Source organism: Tympanuchus pallidicinctus, unplaced genomic scaffold, assembly GCF_026119805.1.
Source record: "Tympanuchus pallidicinctus isolate F22 unplaced genomic scaffold, pur_lepc_1.0 scaffold22, whole genome shotgun sequence".
Taxonomy (NCBI): domain Eukaryota; kingdom Metazoa; phylum Chordata; class Aves; order Galliformes; family Phasianidae; genus Tympanuchus; species Tympanuchus pallidicinctus.
This window is the reverse complement of record NW_026294739.1, coordinates 39541133-39568936: the sequence shown is the minus strand read 5'-3', so window position 1 is coordinate 39568936 and position 27804 is coordinate 39541133. Positions and strand designations below refer to the sequence as shown.

Below are 27804 nucleotides of genomic sequence, written 5' to 3'. Positions count from 1 at the left end.
ATCAGATTTAAATGCAGAATTTTTCAAAAACCTCCAAAATGTTTATGTATGGTAACTGTTGAGTCACGGCCTGAACCACTGATGGAGCATCTGGGGAAATGACCCGGTCAGCCCTGGGAGCACAGGTGAAGGCAATTCAGCTGTGTGACAGGAAGGGATGGAGCCTGGCTGCACCTCTCCTAGACCTCACTTAATGGCTGACTGCCACTGGGGAAGGATCTCTTCTTGCAGATCCTTCCTTGGTAAAGCTTCCTCCTCTGAACCTGGAATCTTCTGATACAGGTGAGTCATCTTCTTCCTTTACAGTACTTTTCTGTTATGCTGGTCCTTCTGTCATTGCATGTTTGTTGTTGTACTTTTCTTGTTGTACCAATCTGCCCTATTGCTACACCTTGCAAAATGGGTGTTCCTGGCTTTTCTATCCCTCTTTGGAATACAATTCAGATAATTTTAAAAAAAAGAAAGTAACGAAAACACAAAAAAGCCCCACTCTATGCTGCTCTAGCATTTGTAGAATTCAATGAGAGATTTGACTGGGGAAGGAAGTGAAAAGGAGTGTGAATGTTCTGGATGGAAAGCATTATTGACCTGCTATGCAAATCAGGTGGAAAAGCTCAGCTTGTTTTCAGTGGTGATCTGATATACTGCAAGTTTGATTTCAGGTGGAGCGTGGCTGCTGAGGGAGTATTCCTGGCTGGTCTTACTTGAAAGGAAATAATTTCCATTTGTTATTTACACATTTTTCAAAAACTTATCCTAAAACTGTGGTTACTGTGATATTTAAAAGTTCCAAAAAAGGCAAAAGCTTCTCATTTGCTCTTTCTGCTATTTCTAAACTACTTCAAGTGGTCTGGTTTTGACCGTGTGATTTTCCCCATCCATGAGAATACCACAGCAAATGCTGTGGTAGGGAGCTAACCCTACTAACACATAAGCCATATCTATTAGTCCAGCTAAATGGAAGAAATCAAGAAACTCTAAGTGCTAGAGCACAAATAACAAGGAAAGATGTAATGTCTGACTTGCTAGCACCATTCATGTACTGCGTGGTATTGTAAAATCCTAAGCACTTTTACTTCAAATACAGAAACCATAAAATCAATGTGAAACAAGCAGTGTGAAATTAGCTCTACAAATTCTGCTGTTCTTTAAAAGATTTGACAGATGTCGCCTAGATCAAGACTGAAATGGATTCCAGATGCAGTTACCTTCATATGAGTTGATTTCAGGCTAAATGAGAGCATTGGCCTCACATGAAGAATCATCACTAAAGAGGTATTAGAGGTCTTGTAGAAGTATGACAACACTGGAGCTCTCTTAACAAATTAGCACTCCCACAGTTAGGAGAATAGAGGGAGAAGTCAGCATTGGGAATGAGGGTAGGAGTCAAAAAACAAAACATTAGATGGTAATATTGAAATGGTAACATTTTTAGCCTACATAGGTACAAACCAATTTGTCCATTTTCTGATTGCTAATGGGTGCTTCAGCTCCTAATTATGCTGAATGCCATGTTGCAAATCACTCTTACTGGCTTCATAATTGTGCTCAGCTTTTTGATACCTCTGCATTAGCTCTCTAATGGTCTTAATTTTTGAGTGAAAGGAGGCCACTCAAGCCTCACATGGAGCAGAAGTCTTACTGTCATGCTCCTCTCTCTTTCTCTGAAGAAAGTGGATTGCATCTCAGACCCAGATTCATTTAAAAGAGAACAAATAGGCATCCAGCCTCAAAAGTCCAGTGCATAGCCTAGAGTTTAGCATCTGTCTTCATATACTGTACTCTTCAATAAGGTGACTGGGGCCAAAAAGTACATTAGGCTGAGGGATGAGCTATTTAGATGTAGCTCCTAGGAAACAGGCAATGGTGAATCTGAAGAACCTGCGTTTGGACTGTGGCAGTCCAGCAGTCCACTCTTGTGCTCTCAAGCCTGGTTGTACCCTGGTAAGAGAACGTGCAGTGTCTGTTCCTCTTGAAGAATGACCGTGAGACAGGCAGGAGGTCCTGCTGCCTGCTCTGTATACACTGGCCCAGAAAACGAGAGTCCAGATTCAATTCCTTTCCAACCCATGTAATCCTTTCATGAAAGAACTGAAACATCCCCTAGATGTGTATCCTACTCGGACTGTGAAAATGCCAAAAACAGTGTGATAGGAAAAGATAGAAACATGAAAACCTCAAAATTGTTACTGTACTATGTCATAGTGTCTGAAATAAACTGGAACATTTGGGGTAATGAAGAGTCATTCTTTCCCACTTTTTAGTCTTGGATAGCTGGACAGGAGTTTGGTCAATAGTTGCCTGGTTGTTATGAGGCTGCATTTGTGCATGAAGGGGAGCCTTCAGTGAACAGAAAGGATTTAGTCATACAGCTAGCTGAAAGGATACTATGCTGCACATAGGCAAGTGAAGTCTCAGTTGTGACGATGGATCTTGTTCCCTTTTGAGGAGTATCAACTAGACATGAGCATGTTATTGAGCTGTAAAAATCTTTTCTGGTAAAAAGGATTTAGATTTAAAGCAATTGAGAAGATAGCTCTTTCACTTTAATTGATGACAGTTTCCAGCACAGCTGCTGAGCCCCGTGATATTGCAATTGAGACAGTACAATTAAGTCTTACAACAAAGTGAGGTTTACTGATTTTTTTTTTTTTTTTTGATAGTTCAGTTTGCATTATTTTTCCCTTTAGTAAGATTTAATAATAGGGTTATAGGCTGTTTTTTTGGCTATACATTGTGTTACTTATGTGTTGGCTGAATTTTGAGCTTGTCGAATATACAGTCAAGCAACAATAGCAAATCAAAGCACTTTCTTTGATGTTAATATAGGCTAAACACTGAAATCGTGGCAAACAGGAGAGTGTTCTGTGCTCTCCATTTCCAGCCCCACAAAGAAGAGAGTTGTAATATATTCATAATTAATATAAATAACATTTACCTCAACAACATACTTCTGACCAGAGACTGCTAATTATCCTTTGTTCTTGTGGCTTGTTTCACTTCGCTCTCCAAGCTGTCTTCTGCTGGCTTTCAGTACTTAGCAAAGACTAAGTAAATACTAAATACCATGAACAAAACACTGAAAATATTCTAATCTGGCAGATGTTCTTGCTACATTTTATTCTAAAATTTGCAAGGAACAAGTGTGAAGTATCATTTCTTCATCTGATTAGGCTGTTGATTTGTTTCCCAGGTTAAATAATTGTATGTAAAATTCTACCTGATTTTTTTTTTCTTATAATTATTAAAATAATGGCTGATTTAATGGAAGGTACTTGGAACTATAAATAACTTGTTTCGAGTTGAAGTCCTTCAGTGCTGTAACTGCACTGATCTCATGATATATTGTCCTTCCCAATGTGTCAATCTTGTGAGTTTCAGGTTTCTCTCATTCAATTTTTTGGGTTGCAGACGGAGCTGAAGCGTACGGCCAATTTGCTTTCCTATAGATTTATGGAACAGCCTTAGTCTAGAAACCAAAATAAACAAACAAAAAAACCCCCTATTTTGTTTTGCCCTGACTTGAGGGTACTGGTGAACGGTTTCCTATTCTTCATTTCATGGCACATCCAGATTATTCACTAGAAATAACTTAGTTGTATTTTATGTAAGTAGTTTATCTGTTTTGCAGGTATATTTGCACATGAATTATACCATGGAGCTCAGTCTTTCTTCCTTGAGGGTAATAAGGATAGAAAGTATCTCTAAAAACTTCAAAGGAGAGCCGTTAGGACATTCAGGCCACAGAACGAAATAGTCTGCATGCTTACTGCCCAACTTGCTCAGATACAATTGCTGAGTGCGGGCAGTGTATTCCAGATTAAAGACAAACTGCTGCTTGGATAATGTAGGCTGTGTGAACGCATGTTCCTGTAGTGGGGAGGGGACAATTCCAGTGCAAAAGAATATTCTCGGATATATAACAAAAACAAAGGTAGGTGTTCAGAAACTCATGGGACAGATTAAAAATAAATAAATAAATAAAAGCTAACTTTTACATAATTACTACTTTAGGTGGCCAAATTATGTACACGCTGATCTGTGGATGTACTTGCTCACATTCAGACAGTTGTCTAAGACTGCACCTGTAGAAAGCTTCAAAAGCTTTGCCTTTCCTCATTCTTGGAGAGCTGTTTTATAATGACTTTTAAAGTCAGTCTCCAAGGTAGAAAATGATGGTGGTAATAAACAGATCATACTTAACCTGATGCAGATCAAGGAAGCAGAAACATTTTTGTCCAATCTTCCTCTGAGCAGCCTGCCATATAGTAACTAAAACAACTGATAACAATCTTTGCCAAGCTCTTTTATCTCTTGAGGTGCTCTTTAATATTGTGTGCTTAGATAAAGATTTTTTTTTTAAAATGCTAGAACATAAAATGTGCTAAAGAAAGGAAATTATATGTATTATATAATATATTGTATATAAAAATTACGTATATTATATATATTATATATATATGATAAAAAGCTAAGGAGTCTCAATAATGCTTGCATGCTGCATATGCTATGTTAAATACCTTATCTGCTGTTTTTTTCTTTCTTTAAAGCTGAGCTATTGCATGCTGGGCATATAATGAAGACACTACTTTAAAAAAAAAAAAAAGAATTCTTTTACTCCATGTTTTTTGTGACTTCAATGTTTGGTGTTCAAAACTGTATTTTTCATAGAATGGCTTGGAAGAGACATTAAAGATTGTTTAGTTCCAACCCCCTGTCGCAGGCAGGGTTGCCAACCACTAACTTGGGCACTAGATCAATTTTCCCAGGGCCCCATCCAACCTGGCCTTGTGAGCTTTCAAGGATGGGGCATCTACAGCCTCTCTGTACAGCTGTGTCAATGTCAAAGATTTCCTCATAATGTCTAATCTAAATCTCCCCTCTTTTAGTTTAAAATTATTCCCACTTGTCCTATCACTTTTTGCCTGTGGAAATACTTGGTCTCCCTCCTGATTATAAGCTGTCTTTAAGTAGTGTAAGGCACAATAGATCTCCCTGGAGCTTTCTTCAGGCTGAATAAGCCCAGCTCCTGCAGCCCTTCTTTGTAGGAGGGGTGCTCCAGCCCTCTGCCCGTCTTTGTGGCCCTTCTCTGAACCCTTCCAGTTTCTCCATAACTTTCTTGTGCTGGGGGCCCCACACCTGGATGCAGTGCTCCAGATGGGGCCTTGTGAGGGCAGAGAGGAGGGGAACAATCACCTCTCTTGCCCTGCTGCCACCCTTCTTTTGATGCTACCCTGGATATAATTGGCCTTCTCTTGTTCTGCATCAAGTTTTTAATCCAAGTCCTTCTCTGTAGTTGAACTTTATGCTGTTTGTTTTTTTTACTTCAGGTTTTTCACTAGCAAGAAAGGCAGGCAAAATTTACTCTGATTTGCAGTGAAGATTTTAAATTCAGTGGGCAATATATGCTCACATTAGGGGAAGTTGAGTAATAATAGTGGTACATCTCAGCTGAGTCATTTGTAGTTGGATATTCTGTAAGGTTACAAGGGGGAGTGTTTTTATGTAAGTTCCATGTTGTGTAAGCATGTAAGCAATCTTGTTATTCCCCAGCAGGTTTGAATTACATACATTTGCATTCTTCTCTTTACATTTCAGGAGATCTATGAAACATGGAAAGCAATTTCTCAAAAATCAGTTTTACCTTAAGCTATTTGACATCTTGTAACTTCCACAGTGTATGACCCAGTAACCCAAAATCTGGTTTTAACAGTTAACTCTCAGATTATCTATGTTAACTGTATCCCTGTGACCTGAACTCTGGGAATGCTTTTTCTGTAACTTCTGGAGAGTGCTAGCAGAAATATATCCAAGCCGAATAGCAAACTAGGAAGATGAATTGCTCAGCTACCGTTGATTTATTGACTCCAGCCTTCAGTAATTCTTCCTTCTTGGTCAAGAATCAGTAACAGTATTTTTCAATTACTTGAGGTTATGATGATGCTCCAAATATCCATGAAAAACTTTTGCTATGCTGATGATTTAGATGAGAAATGAAATTAATGCTCCAGTAAAAAAAAAAATAATAATAATAATTAAAAAAACCCCTCAGCTTTAGCTAGATACTTGGCAAACAAAGTACCATGGGCTCTACACTTTAGGCAATGGAAACTTAAAAACTGCAACAGTTCATAATTCAGACAGTGACATTTTTAGGGGACACAACGGTTACAACAGTCACACAGTTGACTATAAGCAGTAGTATGGAGATAATTGGCTCTCTGTAAATTGAAGCATATGATGCCTTTAACTTTGCTGAGCACTTCAGTAACCTTCTTTGAAACAGTTATCTGGAGTAGATACCGATGATTTCAAGTCTCCTAAGTATGCTCAAAGATGGGAATGATAAGGCAAGTCGGACTGAACACACACTCCTTTGTGTGCTGCTAAATCCTTCACATGACTTTTCCATGTCTTCCTTGCTGGAGAGATAAATGTGTGGAAGATGGAGTATTTACAATCAGCACTAAGTTACTACTGCCTCACCTAGAATTTACAAGTCGGACTACTTCATTTGAACAGTCAAAAGCAGCATGTCTGTGCTTTGCTTGCAGCCTTTCCTATGCAGCTTAATTTTTGATGAAGCAGGTAGATTTGTTTGACTAAGCTTGCTATTTGTTCATGACCAAGCAAGTGAGTAACAGATCATGATCTTGGCTTTAAAAGAAATCAGATTGGAATAAAGTTACAGAAAATCATTGTGCATACACTGTTGGCAGATATGTTAAACTAGATCAGAAGTACCAAACCTTTGAAACAGGATGTTCATTGATACTTCTTACTTTTTTGGTAGAGAATAATAAATGTGTTCTGGCTTGTTGTCTTGACCCCAATGACATGTCTCTTCCTATGTGTTCCTGTGGTTTTGTACACAGCTCTTTTACAAACTAAGCGTGGTCGAAGTGGTATGGGTGATATCTCTCATTCTATCCTTGCAAGGAAGAAAAGAGGTCTTGATTTGGATTCTCTTATGTGATTATTTGTAAATGCATCATTGATTCTGTGCAAAGTGCAATCACACACCCAGCAGGGTGTGAGGATCTGTTCCTGTGTTGTGAAAGCTAGAATGAGAAATTCACAGTGGACAAGAGATGCTTCCCCTGTTAAATGCCAGATTTATTAGTGTTTAGATGAAGGAAGGTGAGAAGCTATTACAATTCCAATGTAGTTTGATTTGAAAAGTAGATTCTTCTGTGAATATCCTCAGATAGCTTCCCACGGTGATAACTTACGCTAAGGTCAGTTCATGAACCTGTTTTTCATGTGTACATGTTTACTTGTCTTACCTGGTTAGTTGTTAGTTCAGATCACTTGCTTGATCCATCTCCTAACACTCCTCTTTCTGTAACAAGATACACTGTCAATTAGCCAGCCCTGGAGCATGACAAAGATTCTCCAGTAATTGTCCTGAGTAAGACCTGGTCTCTTGCTGTGCAAATAACAGTCACTCCTGGCCGTATCACTAAATGTTGCTTATTACAAAAAGAGAAATATAAGTGTCCATGCTGCGTTTTAATGTCACCTTAGCAAATAGGTTTCCATGGCAACTTCATCTCACTGCTGCAAGGAAGCTCTTATTCCAGTGGAACCAAATAAATTTCCTAATCTACAGCCTTATTAATACTACTGACACTGTCCTCAATTAAAGAAACCTGTTCTTAAGCATCACAGTATGGTGTATAGATTAAAAAGTATCTCAGAAATAGTGAATATCCAGAGGGCAAATTTTCTAATCTAACAAAGAGGCCCTAATACAAATGTGCTTTGAGGTTTCTTAGGAATACTTTGAATGTATATATACATGTATATGTGTTTTCATTTTTACATAAGCTATGAATGCTTAAGAGCACAGTTATGCTTCACATCAGATTACTTTCAGAGCATCCTACGTATATTTCAGTGAAAGCGCAGTAGGAACCTACTATTTAACAAGTGTTTGTGGTATTCGTAGCTGTACTGGAGTATAATGAGGTATAGCAATCTTTGTTAGACCCTCTGTAGCCCTATTCTAATTTAGTTCACTGCTCTCCTTTGTCCTGCAACTTCTGTGCTTAGCTGAGTGACGTGGTAGGTAAGTAGGTCACTCTGAAAGGATTGCCTCCTATGTCGCTGCTAAAAAAGCACCACCCGCAGCCTCCCTATGTTCACATCCACCATTTTGGTCTCCATGAATTTTCAGCAAGTGTTGATGAATATCAATGGATGTCATTTTCTCTGCATGGAGGAATTTAATTCTACACCTTTGTTTACTACACACTTCCACATCAGACTCTGCTTTGTCAGACTGCCCTCTGCTGCCATCTGTCACGCAGCAACAACGTGTAACACTGTTGGTGGGATTGTTCAGTCCCTACTGCTGTACCACCAACATCCAGCCTTGATGTTGTGGGCCAAGGTAATAAACTAGGAGGTGTTACTTTCGGAGTGACCCACGGATGTTATGGTAGAATCCAAATACTGTTTGTCTTTACTCTCTGTGTTTGCATGTGTGTGTATAAATATAAAAGGTTTTGTCAAGAATGAAAATGTCAGAGTTAACTCTTGAAACTGGGAAGATGCTTAGAAAACCTTAGCTGCCTCAATTTATTCTGTGTAAGTGAAAGGAAAAAAAAAACTGCAAGATTCTTGACATACTGTCATGCTCACCAGCATCTTATAGAATAAATGGCTTGGCTTTCTCCCTGGAATTAATATTTGCACAAAAAGTTAATGGAACATAAACAGTGTTGTTTTAAACAGTAGAAATAAAACTAAAATTAAAGAAATCTACAACCTAGATTCTTCCAATATACTGAAGTGCGCTGACAAACCTGCAGTTAAAGATGTCTGTACAAGAGAGCTGTTCTTGTAATAGTTTTCTGGTAGAACTGCCTGATTCTCGAAAGAGATTTTTTTTTTTTCCTGAAAGTACTTGGCTGGCTCTTACACCCGCAAAGAGGGTGAGAAGGACGATATGTTCAGCTCTAGCTTAAAATTGGGTTTGCTAAGAGCTAAATATAATTTTTCTTGTTAAAGTAATATAATCTACAATTAATACTTCATACAACTTCAATTATGTTTATGCAGAAATGTATTTGTTATAGTATATTTTGTTATGTCTTGGTAGCACACTTTATAATAACTACAACTTAGAAGAACAAGTAGCACACAATGAGCTTGAAAATGTAAGAAAAAATGTCAAATCGTTCTTAGACTGAATGCTTGAAATGTTTATCTTACTATTCTACTATATTTTGTTTATTAATTCATTTATTTTAAAAACACTGTCCTTCCTACCACCACAATCCACCTGTGGTTCTGTGACAATAGGTGTGAGAGTACTCTGTGGGAACAGTCTTAAGCACCAGCACACGCTTCAACTCAAAGTCACCCTGACTAATGTCCTTGCTGCTGATTGCATGATCTGGGCTGCTTCAGCTGATGTAACACTTCTGTCTTTCCTGAGCAGTCTGATCTTTCATTTCCCTAGAATCATCCTGAAGTAAGTAGAAGTAACATATATATTTCAGAATATAAACATTGCTTGGGCCAAGGCACAGAAAGAATTTTCAGTGCTCTACCCAAAAATATAGTTTAGTTTTCAACATATGAAGCTTCAGTCCAGATCTGTACTTCAGAATTATACCAGCAGGGTGCCAAAAACAAAATAGCTGCTTCCTGTCAGGGAAGGGTAGGAAGGAGTAAGGAAGACTCAGACTTCTGTGAAAATCAACCTGGAAGTATTCTGCAGGTTAGAGACAGCAGTGATGACTTACAGGAATCCCCAGAAAACTCAAAGCAAAATGTCAAACTCAATTTAAAAAACACTTTTTATTAGGTGGTAGAAATGAAGATAAGTAAACTCTCACTCTATTTTGGGTTTTCTTACTGATGCCACAAAGATTGGCTTTTCTCAGAATTCTGTGCTCAGATGCATGCATGGCAGTGGAGCTTGTTGCCCTGCACAGCTGTGGGGGCCTAAATGTCACAAGGAGTTGCTGCTAATTTAAATAGATATGAATGGATTTGCCCTAATAAAAAAAACTGGAGTGGGAAGTGAAAGAAATAGAGCTTTCTGAATTCTGCTTTTGAGCAGGAATGTGTGTATAGAAATCAATCCAGAATAGAAAATGATTTTTCTAAGTACTTTTCTTTTTTTAGATCCAAGAAGTCTTTGGTTATAGTTTGACTAAAAGATTAGATGTCACCAACAGCTTCTATTGTCCACAAAAGCTTTGTGACCTTCATAGAAATGACATACAGTCTTGGCAACCACCTATGTGTCCTCAGTTCGAAGATCAGATTAGTTTTCCATTGGGAAGCGCCTGCCACCTTGTGGCAAGAACTTTTCCTTTTCTTCAAAGCGCATAAAACTAAAAACAAATAAAACAGAAATGTGCAGCTAAAGAAACAGAGAAAGCAGATTAGTGGTTTCCTTTGCTAATTGGGTATTGACTCATAATATTAGCAGTATTTTAAAATAAAAATTTAAATGAGTTTGTCACAACGTCTTTTTCGCTTCAGCTGCTTGTTTCATCTTTCTAATACACTGCAAAAACTAACTCTGAATTACAATATTTACTTAGGAGAACCTCCAACAATTTTGGTTTTCGTACAAAACGTTGCTGAAAGTCATTGAGTGTCAAAGAAGTACACATTTGTGTCCATCCTGTAAAGTAACTGACCTCATTGCTCTATTTACTTTCAGTTATGGGAAACATTGAGCTTTCCTATAACTACAAAACTCTGTGTGCTTCATGAAGCCTTTTCTCTGTTCCAAACACAAGAAAATAAAATAAGCCTCTCTGGTTTAAAAAACAAACAAAACACACACAAAACAAAAACCACAACATTCATCTTTGTACTCCTTCCTTTTTCTTTTGCACTTGGCAATAACTGTCAGACACTGTGGCTCTTTAAGTTCATAAACAGATGGCATAATTTAACTGTTTTCATTGATGGTGGTTGAACTGGGGTCATGAAACTGTAGCAGCTTCAGCCATCCCCAAAACCGAGACAGAGGAATATAGGGGAAAAAAGTAAAAACAACTTTACTGATGTGGCTCATGACCCGTTTGGTTCTCAAGTTTAGATGACTTTTTTCTTGTGAGGTTTTAACTGAGAAACATATTGCAACTATGCTGATTTCAACAGATTAGAACAAATAGTGAACTTCCCAAGTCTGAGTACAAACTCATTCCATTTTAGGACCTGAAAGTAATACTGGCATCAGTAGAAGAAACAACTGGAATTTCATTTGCAATAGTTAAAACTGCCAATATTGCCATTTTTATGCAAACAGAAATCTTGATACGTAGGATTTCCTGTTCCCAACATGTTTTAGCATTTTGTGTTTAAAATATTGATGTCTGTGCTCAAGAGCTGTCAAAGTGATGTTCTAGGAGATTGCAATCTTTTCTTGGAGGACACCATGTTCAAGTACTTGGTAAGCTGCATTTGTAATATTAAGTTAGTGTGGCTCATCCTTAAGCCATTGTGCAATGGTGAAGTTCAAAAGCTGATTCATACACAGATTCCGTGCCATATGCTTAGATTGCTAGCATGCAAGAAAGATGTTGCTGTGAGTTTGTAGGGTACAAGTATTCTAGAGAAACCCAAGTTCACTTTAAATTGGCTGCTACCATACACATCTGCATATGCAAAAAACAAAAACAACCAACTCAAAAACCTTGCTTTCTGAGCAGCACTAATCTGTAGTTTAATCTGTGTGGGTAGTGAAAATGCTAGCATTTTGAGCTCTGCTCAGTATGGAACAAGTCTTTGTATTGTGAAAAAAAGCTCCAACACATTATGTTCTCCCTTTGTGTCTTGACAGCAGCTGTTATGAGTGTAAGTGCTGCTGTTAGTTTGTAGCTTCTCAGCTTGCTCCAAAATGTATCTGAGATGGATAAAACATGATATAAACATAGGGATAGCTATTATCAGAAGCAGCTGTGTAATTCTGGACAATAAAAAATAGCTTTCTGGCTATCTATTAAGAGAACAGTCCTGCCAGATGGACTCTGCAGGAAAGCCATAGATCCCAAGTGCCACGTTATAAGAACTATCAAAACCAAACAGCCATTAAGGCTCATCTAGTGCCACTGAAATAAAATGATATAAAAAATGACTGTGAGCCAAATAAGTTGCTTCGTAGCAGCTTTAAAAATCTATTTATGCTTTGAATCTACAGAGTTAAGCCATTAAAAGTTATAACAGTAGCTTAGTGGCTCAGGAAAAGTTGTTCTTGAACAAGGGGTTGTTGTTAAGCATGATTTTCCTGGAGGCATGTGGAAATAGTTTTAGATAGAAATCATTTCAGAGATTAAACTTGGCTTTGCTAGGAGAGGAAATAGAGAAGATAGGAGGAAAAATTGTAGGCAATTATAGTTATGTGATACTAATTAATTTTTGTAGGAAGGGGATGAGAACTAAAAAAGAAACATGAGGTAGAACTAGAACACAAGTAGGAAAGTGAATGTGAGCCTGTTTTAATCTGTTATTTGCAACTCTAAATTATACTTGGGAGAGGGTTTCCTGTCACGTGTATACAAATGGATCTGGCCTAGATAAGGCAGCAGTTACTTCATAGAGAAAATATTTGTTTCACTTAGTGTGCTTTGGTCCACTCAAGTTGATGGCGAAAATTTTTAAGTGAAGTCCATCAAATTAACGTTCTTAGTAATGTAGATGTTTTTGTTTCTGTTTAAATTTCCACGTACTGGGGATGAGTGGACTGATGAAATACATATGCTCCAGTCAGAATGTGCCTTGTGCAACAGCCTGGTGAATGTTTTGGGACTTGGTTATTTCTTTGCAGTGCATAACCAGAATTATGGTGATGCTTTGCTTTTTCTGTAGAAAGCGTAAAGTAGAATAAAAATGATTATTAGCAAACTATATTTCTTGTGAACCTCTAGGATCATGCTGTTGCATGTACTTCTTTTGTATTTCCAAACTGACAGCTCTAAGACAGAGAATATAGAAGTTTGGAGAGGGAAATATTTTTTTAAAAGGTCATCTGTAACTTGTGAGTATTTTAACTTCTATACAATGGCATTGTGAGTCCTGATTAAAACCTGGTAGGTATAGCATCAAAGTCTAGAATATAGTAAATGTGGCAAAATCAGGTCATCAGTGAAGTGCATACTGTGCCTGTTTTTCCTACAAATTCAATTTTGAGAGTCTTCTCTAAGCGGATCAGTAAGAGGAAGAGATGCAACCATCACAGTTTGCATAAGAGGAGATTCCAGTGGATTTAAGGAAAAAAATATGACAACTGAGCACTGGAACAGGAGCCTGGGAAGGTTGTATGGTCTTCCTTGAAGGCAGAATAAATGTCTGAGCAACCTGATCTAACACTGAAATTAGCTTAACTGCGGTCAGGAGGCTGGTCTAGATGATGTCTCTTCAAAAATCCTTTCCAAAATAAATCGGTCTGTGATAGAAGGCACCTTTGTCTAAAACAGAGTGATGTTAAATGCATCGCTTTTTATGAACAGACCCATGATGTACTGTACAAGAAGTCTGCCACAAGAGGGAGGACGCACGGTGCGGCCCGATGCTTGTGTGAGTGGGCGGTAGCTGAGCTGGAAACTTTCTCACAGACCTCATTCCTGTGCAGGGGCAATCCCCAGACGCCTGTTGTGTGCGAAGCCTGTAACGTGTGAGCTAAAGAAATAGAGGACATTACTTGCTTGCTGTCCTGATGCCAGGAGGATCTGGTGCCAGGCTTTAACAGTTGCATTCGACAAGAGGAACGTGGATTACGACTCTGCTACATTTTCCTAAGAAGGTAACCTGCTCTAAGGAGCCTTTAGATAAATCAGAAAAAGCTATAAATCTCATGTCAACATCCACTTCTCAACTCTGCTCAGTCAGCATGGAAAAAAAACTGTACGGCTTTCTTTTTTTATATTAACTGCTGTTCAAGTACGGGTGCTTTGTATATCATGTTCTTAATTTAGCCTGGTGCTTACAATACTCCTTCAGTTTTCAAGAAGTGGTTTCTGAATAAAGATACAAGTGACTGTCCTCTTTACCTAAATAGTCTTAAAGATAAATTAGTGCTACTGTCAAAATATAAAGAATATTTTACACAGGCTGTATCAGCATGAAACAGAAAATACTGTTACTGTGTGTTCCTGAGTTATAATAACTTGAGACTAATGTTAAGTAGGAAATTCTCATAGCGTTTTTGAACAAATACATAGAATGGAGAATTGGTAATATATAAGTGATTACTGTTAGTAGTTGAACAGCTTGAGGAACGTGCAGGTATGTTTCATGCTTAAAAGTATTCCTGAAAATCGCTATGGACATAATACTGGGGGAAAAAGAGTGAGTGTTTGGATCCAAATCTATAGTGTGTAACAGATTTATGTAGCATCAGAACAATGTTACTGAATGAAGAAGGCTTGGTACTTTCTCATTAGGAATTTTGAACAAATGAATGTCCTTTTTCAATCATTTTCTTAGGATCTGGTAGAGTTCTAGAGAAAGAGGCTGCAGATATGAGTTGTGTTCTAAAATGAAGAATCTGAAATTGAAGATTGTCTTCAAAAGCTGATTTGCCTTTGTGATAAGTTCTGATGCTTGAGTAATTTTTTTCTCCCTTCTTTAACATCCTACATACTTTAATGTTAAGAACAAAACGAACATTTTATAAATTAGAAAGATTTTTTTGTTGTAGTAACAAGTCTACATGTGTGCTTTAACATATTGCTTTTTCCAGTTCTATAGAAATGCTGTTTTGTTTAAGCTTTGGGGTTTTTACAATGTCCATATATTTCTGATATATGTTTATAGAAGAAAAACAACTTCTCAAGGGCTGCACTCCCATTTGAGAAGGACTACAAGAATGATAACATTTCCAGTAACTGCTGTTCCCCGTAATCTTTCTCTTGCGTGTCACAATCAGAAGAAAACAGAACTGTGTTCTCTTTCAGATTTGAAAAAATGTGGGCAAGTACGAAAAGATAAAACATTTGTGGTGTGTTTGAAAACATTCTTTTTAAAATTGTTCTTTATTTGAGAGTTCATATTTGGGTATGGGGATAAACTTCACTGTGGCACAAGTACTTCAGCAAGCGTCTTTGTGTTGATGAAGGAAAGTTCATTACTTCCTATCAGAGCAGTATACTCATTATGGTAAAACTCAGTTGTTAATGCTCATTAATGGTCATCTTCATGGCCTTTGTATGTGTATCTTTCTGCTTTGTAGCATTATTTTTGAATGATGGAGAAAAACATCTGAAAAATATGGGAAATATTTCAAAACTTGGCAGAACCCTACTAAAAAAACCCAATTGTTGGGAAAAGTCAGGAGGGGACATGGTTTGTGCCAGCATGGAGAGGATCACAGGAGAAGTGAAACTTTTTAAACCACAATAGAAGCATGTGACAGGGGGCCCAAATGGGGTGACTGGAAAGAAGGGAATCCCTTTCAAATGCAGTCTTCTGTCTGTATCTTTGGAACCTAATGCAATCCATACCACTGGGAGTACAGTTGCAGAGGGAAACCCCGAAGAGTTGTTTGCTCAAGTACATGTTGTTCTGAGGGTTCTGGTTTGCAGTCTAGGAAAGAAGCATTGCTGTGTCTGTGCAAGAGGAGACCAGCCTACTCCCCCTGGGGATCTCCCTCCCAACACTGAGGTCAGAACTCTTAACCTGGAGGAAGTTCTGCCTGATGGTATGTGCTCTGACACAGTGTTGTAGAAGTAGTTGGCAGGCTATTCTGGTTTGTTCTGCGTTTACACCATAATGCTTATCAGTCCTGACGTCAGAAGAATTTCAGTTATTTAGGACTGCTGAGAAAATAGTTCTCATCTGTAGTCTTTAGATAATAAGATGCATTTGTAGAGCTCCAATCTATTTAAAAATTAATGGATTCAGTAATCTGAATGTGTCAAAGTCTTAGAAACTATGGACAGGGAAAAAAAAGCAACAGTAAAGTGTGGAAACCTAACAGGAAATAAATTCAGTAGTTGTCCTTTTCTGAGAGAAGTTCTGAGGGAATTGTTTTAAAGGGCAAAGCAATCAATCTCCTATACTTCAGTAGCAAATACCCTACTATTACCTACTTGAGCTCTCAGCTTATCTGGACTGTGTGAGGATGAACTTTCTTCAGGCAGTATTACTAGCTCAAATTGTGAGCTCTAGTTTATTGCACATTTGAGCATTATAATTCAGCAAACACAAGTATTAATATCAAGGCTGTCAGGAATTTACTGACTGTGCCTATTCCATCTCTTCAGAAACTCATTTCTTCTGGGCTTTCTACTGGTGGCTTTTCTAAGTCTGATACTCCAAATTGTTGTGGCTACACTGCGTACAGAAGAATGATGGGGTTGGAAAGCAATTGTACTGAGATCACTGATGAAGATGTTGAACAAGACCAGTATTCAGTTTGTCTGAGTGAAAGTAAAAACTGAAGTCTGCTTGTTCAGAACTGACACATCACAGTGGTTACCAATGGCATTTCAATATTTTTTTCTGCTAAAAACAGTATTAAAAAAAAAAAAAAGGGAAAAAAAGAAGAAAGAAACAACAACATGAGAAAATGACTTTTCCAGTAACTTTTGCTGTGTACAAGCATAAAGATGTGGCAGTGAACAAAAGCAGTATGCGGGAGAGCAATTTACTTGGCTGCTTTGCAGACCTTCTGCATATTGTTGTGTTTATTCACCTGTCCTATGTCTTCTTTCCTACACCACTTCAGGATTGATTCTAAACTTCTCCATACATAGGGTTAGATACTTCTCTTCAAAAGTACTTTCTGACACATGTGTGCACAACTTAGCACACTCCCAAATCTTGTGAAAGGAACAGAAAAGGCCTAAGCAGCTTCTTAAAAAAGCAATTTACATCAAAGTAGAAGGATTTTTTCAGAATAGCAGTCTATGTATTTCTAAATCTAAGTTGTGAAGTTGTTTCTTCATGCTTCGTGCTCACTTTCGTGTCAAATACCATTTATCAGTCTACCCCACTGCAGCCATCTGTCACACAGCAAGATGAAATAGAATATTGATGCAAAAGCTCAACCTCCTGCTGCTGTACCACCGACATCTGCCTCTGCTGTCGTGGTCCAACTTAATAAAATAGGAGGCGTTACTTTTGAAGGAGTTCTTGTATACTGCACTGTTCTCCTGTCAGCTGCAATAAACAGAATGTATGAGAGTGATGTGGGAGTGCATGTGGAAGTTCCATGGCAGCTGATGTGGAAGTGCGTATGAAGCAAAGGTATGGAACTGAATTCTTCTGTGCAGAAAAAATGGCACCACTGACATTCATTGATGCTTGCAGAATGTTTATGGAGACCAACCAGTGGATGTGAGCACAGAGAGGCAGTGGGTGGTGTGTGGCAGCAGTGACATTGGGTCACTTCCATTAGTGCAGATATTTATGAGTGTGGCATGCAGGCTCTTGTTCATCACTGTTGAATATGATGAGCTGATGGTGGTCATTATGTTTAAAAACGGCATTTTGTAGATAAGAATTTGCTCTTCAGACAGGGTTACTGTGCTCTTTGTTGTATTTGGAAATAACGAGGAGACATTACTTATGGAGCAAGCCATGTGTAGGTAGTCTGGAAATACAAGAATCTTAAGAATATGATTTTCACTGTGCTGCTTTTCACTGCCTTATGTCTTTTTTGCCTTTTAATTTTATCACCTTTTAGAGATTTGGTGTTTGTTTTTATCTCTGGAAACAATTCATGAAAACAATTTCTGTTAGTAATAAGAACAAAAAAAATTGTACTACTGGAAAATGGTTTATAAACACCAACTATGTTAACTCAGAGAGCAACAAACGAAAAGCTAGCATTATTTTTTCTTTTTTGTTGTTGCCTTTTGGAAAAACTTCAGCTCTGGCTGCACAACATTAGAATCCTAGCAGAACTTTGGTTTGAAATAATTCATTAAGTGCCTCTAGATTAGGATTTCACTACAATGCACAAAGGAGGTGATTGCTTCTCAAACAGCTTTATAGTAATTTTGCCAGTAACTCTGAATATAGGAAAAAAGCTTCTCCATGCAAATGTCCTTTTGCTTCCTAACAGATCTTACATTTACTTTTCTCTAGACAACAGGTGTTTCTAGCCTGTTTGTGAAATCATCTTGTTTTTCAGCAAGTAAAAAGCTGTTGTATAAGTGCTTTACTACTGTATTAAAACAAAAACAAACAAAAAAACACCAACAAAAAAACAACAAAAAAAACAAACAAACAAACAAACAAAAAAAACTAACCAACAAATGATACCTTGATTGCTCTTGAAGTTACTGTACTCATTTTCTCATTTTCCTCGTTGAAATAAAGTGACTCTCTGAAATTTGGCACAAAGCGTACTTTAGAGAAAGTGCAGGGTTTCAATAGCTTTCCTTTGCAGAAGCTCTGGTGAGCTGTGTGTTTCAACAAAAAAGGAATTTGCTGATAAGGGAGAAGCTTATTTTTTGGAATTCCTCAAAAAATGTATCCATGCCATTTCAGTGTCAGGTTTCCTCAGTAGTGGCAACAAACCAGTTAAAGTTGTTCTAACAGGAAAAACTATCTTGTTATGGTATTTTGGGAGCTGCTCTGGGGAAATGGGGGTCTAGAGTCTGTCAGGCTCACTATCAGTTCCAAATGGGGAGATGATTCCTGTCAGCTGGTCAGCAGCAATGTTTATGGAGTGGTTATAGGTGCAAAAGCATAATAGCCACAGATTTTAAATTTTTATGGAGAATGCAGCTATCTTACTGTTCCAGTTCCCACCTTTCGTTCTTTTCATTGTTGTTTCTTTCTTCTTACAGAACCAACTGCTGCCTTTACCAGGAAGAGGGCGTTTTGGCTCTGCTTGTACTGTTAAACCTGCATCTGCAGACCGGAAATTTTCCTGTTTAACTGTGGTCAGCGAATACTGTGGTATCTCTTTGCTTTAACAAACTTGCAAATGAAGCAAAATCCAACACAGTTGTTGCTGTGGCTGTTGATGTTCCTCTTTGATACGGTGCCGTTCATCTGTGAGAAATCAATGAAAGACAGAGCTATCAAACTGATGCAAGATACACGTTTAATTGATGGGTATGTAAACGTCTTCAACTAAACTCTCAATGAATCTTCATAAGTGAGGAAGAGGTGCTAAAATGTGTTAGGATAAGTTGGGATGCAGACTATTCCTGGCACATAGTAGTTAGCTACTGTTGAGATTTATCAGCTGGACAGAATTCCAATTCATAGGCTAGTTAATGCAAGAATGTCTTACTCTAAATGCATTTGTGATTTTCTGGTGAGATTTCAATGCTGAATTGAAATTGCCCTTGTCTCCTTCCCATAATTTAGTGGCATCTTTGGTAGTGATGACTTCTTTACAGAGTTAGAAGGCAGGTACCGTGGTTTGAAAGAGTATCCTTACAACTAGAAGGAATGATATCTCTGATGTGTTTTAACCTGAGAACAGAAGCACTGGTTATAATGAACATTTGCTTCTAAGGAGCATGGTGGATGATATTAGCATGAATGGGCATGAATGCATGAATTAGAATGAAGATATTATTCTTCCATTCCTTCAGAAATAGAGGGGAAAAAAATAAATACAGATGCATAACAGCAGTAAAAGTGAGAAGCATAAAGTTTTCTTGCTGTCCTGATTAGAAGGAGCTTTAAGAATTAAAGATGCTTTGCAAAGGAAGGATACTTTTAGTATCTGTTAAACCAGGATTATTGGCAGTTATTGGTCTGTAAAACTAAGAAGAATAGAAGAAATTACATTTGGATTAGGAGAGGAACAATTTATTTCCACCCTACTTGTTTTCTATTCTAGCCACAATGACTTTGTGCTACGGCTGAGAATGTTTTACCAAAATAGAATCAGTAAAGTCAACTTAAGAGAAATCAACAAGACACACACGAACCTTCTGAAACTTAAGGCTGGTTATGTGGGAGCTCAGGTACGTACTGTCATGGCAGTGAGCCTGTATGAGGACGCATTTTTACACTTGTCTCATTCCCTTCCCAATCACAGAGGTATTACTGGCTCTGGTTCTGGCTCTTTCTGTTCTGAGAGACAAAATGATACTGAAAAGCAACAGGCACTTTTCTGTGTCATTTGTATTGCAAATGTTCGTGTTTATAATCCAGCTACCCTTAATCAAAACAGCAGCAATTGCTTTCTGGTAAATGAATTATATTAAAAAAGTTACATCTGCTTTTCCGCATGTATTGTGGAGTTGTTTAGTAAGTTGGGAGAGCTGAATTGCACAACATTTTGCTCAGAGGGGAAAAATTATAGTAGCTTGTAAACTGTAAGAAATCACTTTGACCTGTACTTGTGAACTCCACTATTAGCAATCTGTAGCTTCCCAGTTGGAACACAGATCATCTAGTTTACTTGTCAATGTCTCTTTCAGTTTTGGTCAGTGTATGTTCTTTGCAGCGCTCAGAACAAGGATGCTGTGCGTCTGACCTTAGAGCAAATTGATGTTGTCAAGAGGATGTGTAACAGCTACAAAGAGCTTGAACTTGTAACAACTTCCCAAGGTGATACTCTCTCTTGCAGCTGTTTTTTTTTTTTTTTTTTAATTAGATTTCCAAAAGCATGTGCAGAAGAGAAGAAACTGTAAGCGGGCAAGTTAGCAAGTTAGCTATCCTAGTTTAAAGAGTAACTTCCATTTTTCTATTCAACTACAATATCTGATTGTGCAAAGCCCTGGCTTGCTGCAGCTGTAAGATAATTTTCCATATAAGTATACACTGAAATAAAGCTCCTGTCTTACGAAAACATCAGTATTATTTTTGCAACTCTGAATAACCATTTTTTCTCGATAGTGTATGAAATTGCTTTGGAATTACTTTGATGTTTCCAGGTATCTCTGACAGTAGGAAGATTGCATGTTTGATTGGAATAGAAGGCGGTCACTCCATTGACAGCAGTTTGGCAGCATTGAGGATGTATTATGACCTAGGTGTTCGTTACATGACTTTAACACATTCCTGCAATACTCCTTGGTAACTAATGTGCATGTGTTTGTGTAACCATATCATGCAATGTGGTGGCAGTTCCAGGAGGGGGAAAAATGTGGATTCAAATAAAGTCTGCCTGTGTCATACTCAGTCCAAACAAAGTCAAGGATGACAAGGTTGGGAGGTCGATCACCTGCCCTGTAGCAAGTGGGTGTCTGAAGGATCTGTTGTGCAGTGCTTCCTGCACTGACAATTTAGAAACTTTTAAACTTTGTTAGCAATAGAAAAACGGGAAAGTTGCCTTCTGCTTTGTTTTATTAGAGAGGGTTGCATCGGTCAAAACAGACAAAAACAACAAAATAAGATGATGAATATAATGTGGCTTAAAGTTAGTAAATGCTTTCTAAGAACTTGGCAGTAAGAAGACTTTAAAGCCATCATCTCAAAATCATGGGTCCCATATGCGGCTATGGAGATGGTTACTCAGTTCCTCTCTCAGAGTATGAGTACCTACTCTTTGTTGAATTGACAAACTTCCTTTAAACTAAGGCAAAAGAAAGCTGTGTGCAGAAGTCTGAAACATACTGGCTTTATGGCTGACGGATAGCTGACAATTCACATTTGCTTTCTGATGAAGTTTTGTTTAATCAGAAAAATTCAGGCTTGTCATTGTCATTGGGAAGCTTGTCTTTTTTACACAAACATGCAACAGACCTGAGCAGTAAATATATGGAACACTATGTGAACAAGATACTTATTGTGCAGCTCATTATCCCGCAGTTTGGCTGTGTGATATGGCTTTATTGTGTATAACATATGATGTTTCAGTAGCTGATATTGTAGTCTGCAGAATATGACTCTCCTCTCTCACTCCTCTTTTTAAGGTCTGAATCTTCATCTAAAGGAATACACAACTTTTATCCTAATGTTATTGGTTTGACTGCATTCGGCCAAGTAAGGATCTCTTTTTGATTGATAATCTAATCAATCTCTCATGCAACTAACAACTTCTGACCTTTTCAAGAACAACTTATCATTAAAAACTATTTCTGTAAGTGCTTGCTAATTAGGAGTGATTAGGATTCAGTAAGTATGAATTTGTGATGTTTATGTATTAGATTTCATTCTAACAACTGTTTCAACACAGTTCTGATGTGTGAAATAAAGTGGAAGTAGTGAGATGCGAATAACAATTCAAAAAATTTATTTTGGATTGATTAAGCTTGGTTTGAGCATGTGGTGGTATTGTAGTTAATTGTGAGTGAATAAATCTGACAGCTGCAGAATTTATCTGGTTACATACATCATCTAAATAATTTCCTTTAAGGAAACACAATACTGACACTGTTGTCTGTAAATCTGTTCTAGGAAGTGGTAAAGGAAATGAATCGTCTGGGTATGCTGATAGATTTATCTCATACTTCATATTCCACAGCAAAAACTGCACTACGTATCTCAAAAGCACCAGTAATTTTCAGCCATTCTTCTGCATTTTCTGTTTGTAATCACTCCAGAAATGTTCCTGATGATATCCTCCTGAACCTGGTGAGTGCTTTAAAACAAACAAACAAACAAACAACAAACCAAAAGCAACAAAATGAGGGGGAGGTGCCAGTGTTTGACTAGTCTGAGGCAAATTTATACATGCAAATCACAGTGTTTACACTTCACCCCCTCATCTATGAACTGGATTTAAGCAGATCCCAGAGCAGCAAGTTACACGTTCACTTCTGAAGTATCTTCTTTGGGTTGTGTTTTATCTTTCTTTACAAGAATAAAGTGGTCGCAAATTCTTTGAAATTCTGATAGAGTTTGTTTGATGTTGTCACCGGACTCTGGTGATTCAGGCCATATGAGGATGTAATGAATCCAGGGCGAAGGGCAGAAAGGCAAAGCCTTGTGTTGCCATCTGACCTTTGATGTGTATTGTTGTTATGCTCACTGGTGGATGGATAGAAAAGGTTCTGCACAAGATGCCTATGACGTTTGCAGGACACACATACGGACACTCATCACCAGTCTCTTCCTTTCTTTCAGAAAAAGAACAAGGGGATTATTATGGTGACATTCAATGCAGATGTACTGGCCTGTGGCAGAAAAGTTGTTAATGTTTCTACCCTAGCAGGTTTGAAGTGAATACATTTTGATTTCTGTGGGTGGCTTCCAAGAATTTCTTGCCATCTGGGTCATTTTTCAGACTGTGTAAATGGTACTGTTTGCTTATTTCCTTCCCCACACTATCCCAGCTCTGAGTCTTTTTGGAGCTGATGTTCATTTAAACTATAGCAAGAGCTACAGGGTGCATAGCTTGAGGAACTGATACTCCTACATAAAGCCAAGAACTATTAATCCCAAAGTAATTGTTACTTGCTGGAAAATACCTTAAACCTTTCCACTTAAGAGTCCAAAACACTGGTATGTAATGGGTAATGAAAAATCTGTTAGTATATTTGGGCTTTCTGTTGGGAATAAATGTGCAGAGATGACTGCGTCTTTTTCTTCGTTTATATCTCACTGCTTTAGATGTTATATTGAAGACTGCTATCTGATGCACTTTGCAACATAGAATACCCAGATGAGCACGAGTAAATATTCTGAATGCATCGACTGTGCTATTAAAATTTAACCAGTATTATCAGGGTGTCTTCTGAGCTATTTTTAAAAATAATTTGACTACGAATACATGTTTATGAACAGTAGTCTGGTGCCAGTATGTCTGAACTGAATTATTTCTTCCTGGGATATGCTTACAAGTTGTTTTCTTTGTTATTTTCTTTCAGATCATTTTGATCACATAAAGAAAATTGCAGGTTCAGAATCAATAGGAATTGGTGGTGACTATGATGGAGTGGAACGGTTGGTAAAATCATAAACACATTGATATTTGCTCTTTAAATTTTGATTCCTTTTGGGAAAAAAAGAAGATAGACTAAAAGAGTCTTAGTACATTTTCCTGTGATGAATGCTTAAACAAGCTGTATGAAGAAAGGACACAAATATTACATGCAAGAATGAGTGCCTTAAGTGAGGACACCAGCCCTAATGTATAGTCAGCTTTGCAAATGTGTGCTGTAGGCAGCAGTTTGTGCATGCAGAAACGATGGTGGAGGGTGCCTTCTTCCAGACCAGTGATGAATTACAGAAAATACGCTTCACCCTTCAGAAGGTAAATGAGTTACCCCAGGACTGATTGTTGTGGTCCTTTTCAACCCAGACCATTCTATGATTCTGTGACTGCTGCAAAACTCTTCTCTCTGCTGTTACTTTCTAGAAGGAAAAGCCTAAAATGCCTTGGGGCTGTGTAACCACCCCTGCCTTCTGGGCTCAATCAGCTATCCTTGGCATATTCTCGAGGAAAGCAGAACATAGTGAACTGTCAAAAACATAATCTTTTCTGTTCATTTCTGGGCAACTGTATCTGGTGATACAGATGTTTCCTCCTACTCTCAAGGCCACATATAGGAGGTTCGATGCTGTTGTCCTGCCTGCACGTAAGTGCGTGTTCCTTTCAGAATGCATAGTTTAGTTCTATTGAGATCCTCTCTGCGAAAAAGAGTCTTCAATGTTGTCTCAGTCCTGCTTTGTGTTACATCAGTTGGATTCTTCATTTTTATGACATCTCAGAGGAAGAAGTGGGTATAAAAAATGCTCATTCTAAAAGAGAATATGTGCAAAAGACTACTTAAATATTTTGGTACATTTTTAAGCGATCTGTGCTGAATGTTCTTGTGTGGCTCTTGCCAACAGTTTCCCTGAGGGACTGGAAGATGTTTCAAAATACCCTTCTTTGATTGAGGAACTTCTTAGAAGAGGGTGGAATGAAACTGAACTAAAAGGGGTCTTAAAGGAAAACTTCCTCCGTGTCTTCAGGGAAGTGGAAAACGTAAGACTAAAAACTAAACCGAATACTGATTCTTACTAAGGGGAAGAGAGATACTGCTGATGTATTGGTTTTTTTATATATACAATGAGAGAGTCATGAGGGAAAGTAAGTACTTACAGTAGTAATTCCAAACGCCAGGAAAGAAACTGAGATGTAAGAGAATATTAGCAGAATAAAGGGAAGTGAGAGAGAGAGTGGATGGAACTCTGTGGGGCCTTTTCTCTCTGGGGTAGTGTAGACAAGTAAACATAACTGACCTCTAAACACAGTCACTGCACGCTTTGGAGAAGCTGATGATTTTCCTACCACATAAACCTTTTTCTTAATTGTGTTTGTTGATGCAGTAAGGAATGCTGACTCCTGAAAATCAATTAAGTTCTTGTCCTAGGATCAGTCTCCTTTCCAAATGGCTCTTGTCATGACTAGGTCGCTAACAGACAGTAAGTGTAACAACTAGATCACAGCAAACTTGAAGTACAAATGTCAGAAAGGAATCAAGAAGAATGAGGGAGAAGTGGCAAGAAAAGAGATAGTATGAAAAAAGTAAGAATACCCTAAGTGATAACTTTTGAAAAGGCCTAGGTTGCAAATTGCAAGCTGCCTGCCTATTCTTGTTTTTCTTTACAGAATTTAATAAGTAGGTATTATACACAAGACCTTATAGACAATGTATTTTTTTTCCCATTTACCTTTTTGAGGTATGTTATGTGTAAAGAAATTAAGGAGTTTTGTACTATTCCAACTACTCTGCCAGAATATCTGCCTGTTGCTGAGTTGTATGTGTGGCAACCTGATGTGAAAAGGCAGACATTCATCATACTTTATCAGCCTATGCGATTTTTTTCTGATCTTCTTCCTTCTGAATTAGACATCTTGGAAATTCTGTCCTGTGGATATGAGCTGACTTATGGAAGAATGCTTATGAGTTTGTTTACTTACGGCCTTTCAATTAATGCATTTGCATGCAGTGGAAGCTGAGGCAAAGAAAAGCCAGTACTGTGACTATTGCTGTAATTCATTTGCAACTATTACTGTGAAATATTTCATTGGAATGCAAATATGAGGATAATGATGTTGTTTTACTCGAGTTCAAATATGCTTTTGCAATGCAGTTTGAGTTGCTTCACTTGAAATAGCATTGAATTTGCCAGCTACATTAAGATTTTTGCCATCGTAGCAATCTTTTGAATTTTTCTAGGTGCGGAACAATAATGGAGAATGGATGGATGTGGGTGAGAGTGAAATTCCTCATGAAGAAGTACAAAATTCCTGTCGCCTAGACCTACATAATATTCAGATTCAACCTGACAGGTCTTTTGGATTTCCTTCTATGGCACAGTCATTTAGTCTATCACTTGTATTTGTACCATATTTAATACTATATTATTATTTATAGTATCGTGGATTCTGGAGAGAATGAAGAAAATTTATGCCACTAGTTACCTTCTGAGGGACGAGCTGTTAATGTAGACCTAGGCTAGAATATTTAATACTGTTTCCATACTTTCACCTGCACACTTGAAAGTTAGCATAGATTTTAAATGTTGTGGCAAAAGCATTTAGAATTAGAAGTGAGAAATTCTATCACCCTGATCAAACCAGGAGCAACTTTGTAAATAGAAAATAGTTGTGCTTAATAAACAAATCCTCTAATACATGACACATGATTTTGGTACACATGTTGTGGCATTTGATGTTAATACCAGGGTCTAGAATCAGCAGTACCACACAGGCTTTAGTGGGCACGATTATGATATTGAGACAGCTGTACCAGGATTTTGTCAAACATAACTTCTTTTTACATGGTACAGGAGTCACCACTGGTTAGAAGAAGAAGACGCTCCCACCCTAGTAGGTGTAGAAGAGTGCTTGTGTGTGTTTTTTGGTTTTTGTTTTTAGTTTAGACAACAAACTGGATAATGTGGATACTTGAATTCAGTTTTCATACCTACATTTAGCTTTAGAGAGCTATTCTGTAGTACTAAACTCATTTTTGAACCCTGACCAGGACAATGGGAAGCTGGAGAATTACTGAAGGGAAAAGGTAGGTGGCTCATATTCGGATGTTAGCAGAATAAAGGAGCAGATGTTCAGGTAGTGTTGTAGGTACTCTTGTTTAATTTGAGGATAATGTCAAGCAGGAACAGAATTGAAACAGCAAGTCAGTTTTTCTCTAGAATAACTTGAGGCTGCTCCTGCCATCCATTCCTGCGTACGTGTGCCAGTAGTGTTTCTGGAGGAAGACAGTTCCTGCTGTTGCTTCAAAATGAAGCTTAATTAGCTCGTCTGAATAGGCTGGTCTCATTGATAAGTATATTCTGAATATGTTAGAGGCACTTGAGGAATTATTTGCAAGCTGTGTTGAATATTTTAGTGCAAACAAACCAAGTTTTTAAGAATAGTTTCTCAACAAATACTGAGACTATTTATGGATATACAGTGGAGAATTTCAGCACAAGTTCTGTCTTCTCAATACTGCTTAACTGGTATCACAAATTGTTTTTAAAGCACGTGATGCTAGTCAAATGATAAATGCAATAATGTAGATATTTACTTTGCATTCTTACTTCTGCTAATAGTTTCAAAAGCTGCTGGAAAACTGCCACCCATGGTCTCTGTTCACAAAAATAGTACTGTGATAGTAAGTCAATTGCATATTTGAAATGTAAGATGCCTTTTTATTTCTGTGTTGTCAATTTCCTGCCTAATTTCTCCTCCTTTTTCCTATTACTGAAGCATGGATTCAAAATACATTTGTCTCCTTGAAGGTGTGGATAATACCTTTGTATCGTTCTGATTTCATGATAGTATAGGTAACTGTGGTTTACTTCCTTGTTTTATGTGTAGTGTATCTGTGCTTATTTTCTGACTTTTGTGTAACATTTTATTTGTAATCCCATGGAAAACTATGAAATTAAATAAAATATTGTTTAAAATTTTCTAGATGCTGTTGCAATCTCACAAAACAGTGTAAAGTTCAAAACCATATGAAGCCCTGAAAT

General features: G+C 37.7%; 1 protein-coding gene across 4 annotated transcripts; it reads left to right on the top strand.

Moving 5' to 3' along the window:
• The first annotated feature begins 180 nt into the window (after window positions 1-180).
• On the top strand, window positions 181-27747 carry LOC128082251 (dipeptidase 2-like). Of its 4 annotated transcripts, XM_052686224.1 has the most exons (12): window positions 207-282; window positions 13604-13774; window positions 18771-19041; window positions 19781-19907; window positions 20367-20496; window positions 20823-20964; window positions 21804-21873; window positions 22288-22464; window positions 22957-23044; window positions 23700-23775; window positions 24667-24802; window positions 26001-27747. In XM_052686224.1, exons 3-12 carry the CDS (start codon window positions 18911-18913, stop codon window positions 26196-26198), a joined length of 1275 nt encoding a protein of 424 aa, XP_052542184.1. In that variant the 5' UTR covers window positions 207-282; window positions 13604-13774; window positions 18771-18910; the 3' UTR covers window positions 26199-27747. The 4 variants fall into 4 exon arrangements, with proteins under 4 accessions (XP_052542185.1, XP_052542184.1, XP_052542183.1 ...); XM_052686225.1 differs by lacking the exon at window positions 13604-13774 and having other exon boundaries at window positions 181-282; XM_052686223.1 differs by lacking the exon at window positions 207-282 and having other exon boundaries at window positions 13564-13774.
• The last annotated feature ends 57 nt before the right edge of the window (window positions 27748-27804 follow it).

Excerpts from the sequence above, each read along its gene's own strand:
- LOC128082251 (XM_052686225.1), top strand. The coding sequence starts at position 18,911 with ATGAAGCAAAATCCAACACAGTTGTTGCTGTGGCTGTTGATGTTCCTC. Across the intron at positions 21,874-22,287 it reads GTTTGACTGCATTCGGCCAA|GAAGTGGTAAAGGAAATGAA; the intron begins GTAAGGATCTCT and ends AATCTGTTCTAG. Across the intron at positions 23,045-23,699 it reads TAATGTTTCTACCCTAGCAG|ATCATTTTGATCACATAAAG; the intron begins GTTTGAAGTGAA and ends ATTTTCTTTCAG.